The sequence below is a fragment of the Castor canadensis genome, chromosome 1 (assembly GCF_047511655.1).
Source record: "Castor canadensis chromosome 1, mCasCan1.hap1v2, whole genome shotgun sequence".
Classification (NCBI taxonomy): domain Eukaryota; kingdom Metazoa; phylum Chordata; class Mammalia; order Rodentia; family Castoridae; genus Castor; species Castor canadensis.
This window is the reverse complement of record NC_133386.1, coordinates 166,014,805-166,024,015: the sequence shown is the minus strand read 5'-3', so window position 1 is coordinate 166,024,015 and position 9,211 is coordinate 166,014,805. Positions and strand designations below refer to the sequence as shown.

Below are 9,211 nucleotides of genomic sequence, written 5' to 3'. Positions count from 1 at the left end.
AGAAAGGGAAGGAGTAGTATAAAAAGCAAGAATGGTATTTATTTTGATTTCTTTCTTTAAAATATGATTATTGTATAAATATAAACATTGTGTGTGTAAACATTAAGTCTCATTAAGAACTGTCTCGTCTCATACTTTTTGAATGAAAGATTTTAAATAAAAATTATTTTGAAAGCCTGCAATACAGGATCATAATTATGTTTCTTATGCAAAAAATTAGGCATAGGATCTTTTTAAGAAACCTCTGATATATTTAATACTCTGCAAAGACTAAAGAAAACATGTTTTTCAAATATTTGTAAGTAAACTTTAAGACATGTTAGCTAATTTCAAAAACCCAGTTGCTGCACTGTATAATCTTATAAGCTATTGTTTTAGCATAATGAATGTTTCAATATCACAATTTAAAGCCCAAATTATACACAAATGTTACATGAAATAGCAAAGGTATATACATTTAAATGAATGGTTCTGAAAACAAACAAACAAACATCTTCAAAGATGACAAAGAAAAAAATGAATTCATTTAAAAATAAAACAAAATAGAGATGTCAACTAAAAATTGAGTAGCAATTATTTTCATTTTATTTTGGTTTGAGTGACAAACCAAAAGCCTATCAACTGGTATTCTACATGATACTGATGATTAGTAGGAGGTAGTCAATACAGAGATTCCAAAATATTTTATTAAAAAAAGCACTGCATGTTCATTGTAACAGTTTTTTATTTTCTATGTGTTTTTGATTGAATTTCCCAAATCCATTTTCCAGAGTTAACCCTTTAAAAACCATTTAAAACTCATTTGTGCATTTTATTGCATCATAAGCAAAGTCTAGTAACAGAAGTGGTACATATTTTTGCGATAGAACATTTTGAAAGTAATTTTGTATGCGTTGAAGAATGATTTAAAAAAATTTTTAAAAAATGTGAGTGTTAGTTTCCTAGGATTGCTGTTACATATTAACAGAAATTGAGTGGCTTAACATGGTAGAAATATATTTTACTGTTCTAGAAGATATAAGCCCCAAACCAAGGTGTCAGGGTAGGTTACTACTAAAGACTGTGAGGGACACTCTGCTCCATGCCTTTCTCATAGCATACTTGTTGGTGTCCCTTAGCTTGGAGACTTATCACTCCCATTTCTGCCTCCACATTTCTCCTGTGTCTCTGTCTTTTTTCTCTTTATATAAGGTCACCGGTCATATTGGATTAAAGGCCTGTCCTGCTTCAGAATAACTTCATCTTAACCACTTCCCTTTCAAATCACAGAATTTCCAAATAAGGTTGCATTCTGAAGTCCTGGGAAATACATGAATTTTGGCAGGGAAAATAACAATCTATTGCAATTTCCATTAACACTAAAGAAAAAAAAAATTCTACCTGATTTTACATCCTATACAAGATACAAAAATGATGAAATAAGTGAATTATTGTTGAATTTGAGTTTGGGCTTTTAATTTTTATTCTTAATTTTTTTTTTGCAGTGCTGGGATTTGAACTCAAAAGACTCATACTTGCTAGGGTAGGTACTCTACCAATTGAGCCATGCCCTCAGCTTTTTTGCTTTTACTTCTCAGATAGGGTTTCTTGTTTTTGCCCAAGCCAGTCAAACCTCCAATTTATGTCTACTGAGTAGCTGAGATTATAGGTCTGGCTTCTTGGTTCAGATGGGGTTCTCCCTAACTTTTTACCCATGCTGGCCTCAAACTGAATCCTCCCAATCTCATCTCCTGAGTAGCTTGGATTGTGGGCATGTGATACCACCCCTGGCAGGTCTTTTATTTTCTAATCAGATATTCAGATGGGTACTTACTCTTGGGAATCTTTCTTATACACAAATATGTTTTAGATACAAAGAGAAGCTTACAAAATTCTTCAGGTAATATTTAGGTGATCAGCGTCCTCAGTGCATTTTCCTGTTTTTATTTTGAGCACACTGTTCCTTTGAACTTTTTTAAATTCTGATTTCCTTGTAGGGGGTGTTCAGATTTAAATAAAGCCTGTAAAGTAAAAGGAACAAACAAGTTTGGGAACTAAAGTTAAATATTACACAGAGAAAGTAAGCCTGAGGTAATGGCATGTATTGTATTTAATTCCTATCTATTTTACCCATATAGTTATAATAGTATTTCATTATTTGAATTCATTTAGAATTTTTAACCATAATGTCTCTGTTATGAATTTTTCCTGTATTTGAAGACATAGTTCACTGTGCAAATTAGTATATGATTTCAAGAATAACTACTAAACAGAATATTCATTTACATCTTTATGTAAATGAATCTTTAATCATCATATCCTCTCTCTACTCCATGTACCCTTTAATTAATTATTTCCTGCTCATCCTTCTGGTTGAAATTCATGTTCTGGGACCTGGTTTCCTCCAACAGATCAAAGCCCTATTAGATGCTCTGAAAGTACCATGTACTACTTCTGGTTGCATTTACCAAAGTGCACATAACACATTATATACACATTATGTCAATTTTTGTGATTGTTTAACTAATATCATTCTCCTCCACTAAACTACTAGCTCCAAAGGCACTGTGGCCTTTGTGTACTATACTTACTTTTGTTTTTCTAATGCCAAGTTCAGTACTTGTTGAATAACTGAGTAAATGAGAAGTGTATATTTACATATTGTTTACATGAGAATTATGAATCAATTGCACAGATAAATATTTATCTGTATCATAGTTATTATCTATAGTTACTATACTAAAAATATTAAAGGCGAATTCATTTTAACATATTGAATAAAACATAGTTTTCTTATTTCAAATAGACTGCTGGATTCCTTTGACTAGGTCAATTAAAAATGCAGGATTCAGAGAGTAATAGGGAGTGAATTTGATCAAAGTACATTATATGAATTATGGAAATATCAGAATATAGCCCCCTTGTACAATTAATATTCACTAATAAAATACAGGACCCAAGAGAAATTTTAAAGCTGTTGAAACAACCATAAGACAGGGACTAATGTGGAAAAAAGAAAAACAGAGATGAACCAATTTGGGCTATAATACATATATACATGGAAGTGCCACAAGGAAACTCCCTGTGTAGCTATCTTAAACAAGCAAAAATGTCATTTTTTTCTTTTTCAAAATTGAAGAACAGAAGGGCAGAACAGGTCCTGCCTAAGGGGGTTGGTATCAGAGGGAGCGGGGAGGAGGTGGGGAAAGGTTGTGGGAGGGTGAATATAGGGCAAATACTGTGTACACATGTATGTAAATGGAAAAATTATAACTGTTGAAACTATTCCAGGAATGGGGCGAGGGGGAGATAAAAGAGAATGTTGGAGGGGGTGAATCCAAATATGATATATGTGATATATTATAAGAACTTTTGTAGATGCCACAATGTACCCCTACACAGCACAACAATAAAAAAATAAATAAAATACAGGATTCAGACAAGAGATTATATTATTTACTAAAGGCAAGGAACATAAATGTTAAAGGGTAAATGTAAGTTCTGTGCAATAAGTCTCTGTGAGGGCTGTTAGGGCAAGTCTAGATTTGCACTTTGCAATACATGAAGCATAGCCCATATCGTACTGAAAAATCCTTTTAAAATGATGAACTATAATTCCAGAAGTAAAATTCATCAATATAATACATTTTAAAAATAATATTGAGAATTAAAATTTGTAAAAAGCTATACTCAAGAAAGGTATAGTAATTAGTTATTCACAACTAGGGAAATTAAAATTCATTCCATGATCATTAATTATTTGAGGCATAGAAAGTATGTTGCAAATTGAAATACTTAATTTGGAATTGAGGGCATGTAGATATGATTATAATATCTTTCTCTTTGACAGTTTATGTATTTAGATAAACACAACATAGAATTCTTTTCTAAAAATTTACTCATCATAGGAAGGATTGTGCAAATATAATGCAAAGATAAACATAGTTTTCCAGTTTTGAGATGCCATTCCTCCGAGTTGAACTTTCTATATCATGTTAAATTTCCTACATTTTGAGAAAAAAATGCTAAGTACTATTAATGTCCAGACTTCTCCATTTTATAAGCTATATTAAGCTATTTAGGAACATCACATTAAAAAATTAAGAGAAACTGTGGGAATATTTGAAGATCAGATGGTGATAAATCTCATAATTTTTTAGCTGCTCTAAGCTTGGCTGAGCGCCCTCTAGGGTTATCTTGTAATTCTTGGTCTTTTGGAGTAAGCACTTTCTTGTGTATTAATTCCCACATTAAAGGATCTCTTGCAGAGATTCTTTCATTGTTTTCATGATCTGAACCCAACTGCAATTTTTGTATCACCTTCTGTCTAACATTTAGGTTAAATCTTTCAGCAATGCTTATCCCAAGCAAAAATCGTTTGACAATGCGATCCTCTAATGAATGGAAGGAAAGGGTCACAAGGCGACCACCAGGTCTCAGGAACTTCTGAGCTGTTTTCAGTCCTGTGTAGAGTTCATTGAGCTCATTGTTCACAAATATGCGAAGAGCTTGGAAAGTCTTGGTAGCAATGTGGGTAGGTCGTTGTAGCAAGTCTTTTCGTGCATAAATAGCAGAAGGAGAAAATGCACCTAGGAACAGATTTTGCAAAAACAGGAAAAGAGAACATGTAACACTAATATCTTTCACTGTAAATATACTGGGTTATGTAGCATGTATACAGTACTTAATGCTCTAAATTTTCTAAGAAATTGTGACATTCCATTCATCTTTTGTTCTCTTATTTTCAAACATTCTTCCAAGTTTTAAAAATGTGTCATAAATATCTTTTATCTCTCGTAAGGATAACTGGAGCTAACCAAAGACGGAGAAATAGAAGAGGTGGATAAGTATTTGAAGAAACACAATGCATAACTTCAAAACTTTGGCTACATGAAACTCAAGGAACCACAAATAAACAGAGCTGCACCTAAGTACATGATAATCAAACTAATATAAGCCAAAGATGAAAAGAAAAATAATGAGAACAGCAAAATAAAAACACATTCCATAAAGAACAAAATCATGAATAACAGCTAATTTCTTGTTAGCACAGTGGAAGCTTACAACACTGGGATAACATTCAAAGTGTTAAGATGTTTTTTGAGAAGGCTGTGTCACTAAAATTATTCTTCAAAAATAAAGGCCAAAAGGATATTTTTAAATAAACAAAAAGCAAGAGAATTCACTGCCAATAGGTCTGCATTCAAAAAATGATAAAGGGGGCTGGGAATATGGTTCATGTGGTAAGTAGGATCCTGAGTTCAAACCCCAGTACAGCCCTCCCCCCAAAAAAAACCATAAAGAAAATACTTCAGGTTGAAATAAAAGACATCAACTGATAGCTTCAAAAGAATAAAAAGATATGTAGTATAGATAAATGAATATTCGTATCTTAATGTAGGGGTCTTTAAGATAAATTAAAACACTAAACTCTAAGGTTTATAACAGAGATATAGATATGTACTATACAAACCAAACTAAACAACAAAAACTGCATTCAGATTGGAAGGGAAAAAAGATGGCATGTTATTATAAATAGAAAATCCTAAATCCATATGCATAAACTATCATAATTTATAAATGAAGTAAAATAGTAGCAAACAAATTAACACACAAAAATCATTTGTATTTCTATACACCAGCAATAAATAATCATGAAATTAAAATAATTCCATTCAAAATAGCATCAAAAGGAATGAAATAGTTAAAAATAAGTTAACAAAAGAACAGGAGGTTCTGGAGAATATTCTGTAGAGAAATAATGTTTTCATTGTAGATCTCCTGTGAATGAAGGTATAAGAAGATGACTGCAATCCTGGCATTTGAGTATCTTCAATATGCTTTGTACAAAAGAGTAAATCTTACAAGGCTGATGCTTTAGTTTACATTTCAGTAATCTGTACACCCAGTAGTAGTAAAATATAGACAATACCTTATTAACTTTTTCTGGGAACTGGGTCATAGAACGAGAGAAATGCGTATCATGTGCACAAGCACTGAAAATGTGGTTGTCTAAATAAACAATCACTATGATGGGCTTACACATTTGTCTACAAAAATTACTTTTCCAAAAGGCTAAAAATGTTGATAGTGGGAGTTTATTTTCCAACAACCATGTCTCTCAGAAACAAGATGTTTATGTCAAAGCGGAAGAAGTAGACCAACTTATTTTCCTTTGTCATCTAATTCCTGTTTTCCAGAGCAATGGTTTGGGATATGGAGAATGGTGTTTCAGAGTATTCTAAAGATCTAACCAAATATGCAACTACTCATATTTTGAGGCTTGGATTTGGAGGAAGCTCCAGGAAGGTTGAATTCCTGAAGTCCTTGCACGTTTAAAATCCTGTACAATTCAAAACTAATTTTCTCAAAGGAGAAACATACATAAAATACATTTTAACACACATGTATTTTCATGTGAAATAGGAAGCAAACATTCATGTAGCACATGGATCAACAAGTACTGCAGGATATTTTCATACAGTTTCTAGTTTATATAATTCATACTCACATTAGATAGATCCACAGTACATATGAACCTGCAGCTGACAAATTAACATCACTACAATCAGACAAGCTTTTATTTATATGGTTTATTTAGGACTTTTTAATGTTATGAAATCACAGAGAATGAAAATAAAAGTTTCCAACTATAGTTAGGTCTTAAAGATAACAGAACTTTAATCTATGAAGCTTTCCTTCTGGGGCTTTCTTAGTATTATTTATAGAATTCCAACCTGGATTATGTCCAGTGGATTTCCTGGATAGTATTTCTAGATGTGGTCTTGTTAACTTTCTCAAATCCTATTTTTAGGGACTTTAAGTTACTATGAACTGTTCTGTGGAGCATTTTGGTGTTGCTTGAGGAATCTGGTAAATAAGCTCCTTTATTTTGGACAGGCTAAATTTCCATGGTTATCTCTCTGTAGTAGTAATTTGTGTTTGTAACTTGTAGGAAGAAAGGCTGACAATGCAAAGCATGTAAATGAAATTTTAAAAAAAATGTAAAATAAGCACAATAGACATTAAAGAACAAAACATCAACTGGCAATGGTATAAGCAAACAAGAAGAAAAAAAAACCAATCCAAATATGAAAGATTAAGCAAGGTTCTTTGAATTCTTAAGCTGAAATGTCCTCTGCCTCTGAAAAAGTAGAAATGAGTTTCCTTATTAGAGTCACTGGTCAGAGAGCCAGGGATAGAATTCTCTTAGGTATATACAGACCACATAGGAACAAGTCATCAGTAAAAAAAAAAAGACTCAAAACCCACATCAGATTTAATGCCTTATCCATATGCTGGATTCTCAACGAGGCCATAAGGAGGGGAATATTAATGACACTGAGCTATGGGCCCTGCCTTTGAAGAGCTCACTGTTTCACAATTCTGTTACCACTTTCTAATTTCCCATAGCCTTTTTTTTTTATCTTCTTAAATCAGAAATAGAAACTGGTTTTTCTGCCTTTCCATTTCCTGAGTTTAATCACAGAATCTACTATAGCTAATTCACTTGATTAAGGAATAGAGTAGGTAAGGCAGAAAACATGGTCTCAATTGCAATTTGGATCATTTGGTTTGGTGAAGAGAGAAAAATCTCTTTTTGTGTTTTATAGTCCACTCATAGACTTAGTTAACACAGGACCAATGTGTATTAGTTCTAAGTGGGAAGAGGTATGCTTACCCCAACCATAATTACTGTACTATAATTACCCGTTTATATTACTTGTCTCATTCATTTGACTCTGATTTTCTTGCAAACAGCAACTATTTCCTGTTCGCTCTTATAATCCTAGCACTTGACTGAAAAGCCTGTAATTCTTAACTCTGAGTGCACATCACAGTTATGTGCAGCATTTTGGATGAAAATAAAGATTCCTGTTTTCACTCCAGACCTACTGAGACAGTGTTTCAGGGATTCACTCAGGTATCAACTACTTTATAAAAGCCTCACAGAAGATTTGACATGCAGCCAAGATTAAAAGCTACTATAGTAAACACTCAAAAAAAATGTTTGTTGAAAAGATGAGTAGAAGACGATAAGTACAAAGAGTTTCCTTTACACAAATGGGTGGGCAAATAAAAAACATAATGCCATCAACGAGTGATGAAATGAAGAGCATATTTTTAGTCACTGAAAACATAATGAATAGAATTATTTTAAAAATCATGACATAGGCCCAGTATTCTATATCAAATTATAATGCTAATAGCGCAACTGAACTCTCAAATTTGCTAGTAATTACAATGTCTTAATGCAACTGACTGCAGGTATTTCATTATATCTGATAATTATAGGGTACATGTCCTTAATTAATCTGTTTGCACATGCAATTGAGCACCTGCGAATAATTTTAACTTCAGGAAATGTAAGCCTGAAAGTTCTTATTATATGATACAGAAAAAATGAGCAAGTTGAGCTTTGTTTTTCTACATATTTCCTTTGCAGAATTTAATAGTGAAATTATAAATTGATATTTAAAAACTCACTAAGCTGTTCAGGAGTTTAAGTTCAAGTTTCTTTCAGTTAATGCACAATATTACTAAGATTTTATGTGAGCTTTATCTCACTTTAAGACCTGTAAAATCTTAAACCACAGATTTTCTCAAGACTTCAAAATTGCAGAACTATTTTATTCCTTATACTTCAAAAGATTAAAATTATGTCAGTAAAACTAACTACAAAATAGAAAATTAAAGGCTAATATACATTTAATAGCAATATGCTTTTAAGTTATACTTTAAACATACACATTTAAAGGCAAATACTCATTGAACTCAGTATGAGATAACAAAGTCTAATTTCAATATGACTTGAGATATTATTTGGCATTTATCTCTCTCACAGTAATGTTGGAAAATTTATGACATAAGAAGATTGACCCTAGACATGCAAGAAAATTGTTAAAAGAGTTTGGTCTCATTAGAGGCATACCACTCTCATATTCCAGATCTGATTTGTTGTTGGTGGTGTTTTTTTGATTTAATATATTTTCTGATAGTTCCACATCATTTTTCTTTCTTTTTTGTCTCAAATCAGCAAGTTCTGGAAGATCTATATCTGGATGTATCTAGAACTCCAACATCTCTGCCAATTCTACCACTATCACCAAGGCCATCATCATCTTTTCCACATAGCAATCAGACTAAAACTTTTAATTTAAAAATTAGATCATATCACTTCACTATTCAATGTCTCTACCTCTTTCAACTAGATTAAGAAAATGTGGTATTT

General features: G+C 32.2%; 1 protein-coding gene across 5 annotated transcripts in view; it reads right to left on the bottom strand.

Moving 5' to 3' along the window:
* Positions 1–706: 706 nt before the first annotated feature.
* The window catches only part of Mettl15 (methyltransferase 15, mitochondrial 12S rRNA N4-cytidine), a 182,357-nt gene continuing 173,852 nt past the window's right edge, over positions 707–9,211 (bottom strand). For 4 of the 5 annotated variants that reach the window (XM_074043292.1, XM_074043278.1, XM_074043297.1 and 1 more), the window contains one exon: positions 707–4,568. In XM_074043292.1, the coding sequence (XP_073899393.1) occupies positions 4,126–4,568 (443 nt within the window). In that variant the 3' untranslated portion in view covers positions 707–4,125. The remainder of the gene's footprint in view (positions 4,569–9,211) is intronic. The other variant, XM_074043305.1, reaches the window with a different exon arrangement.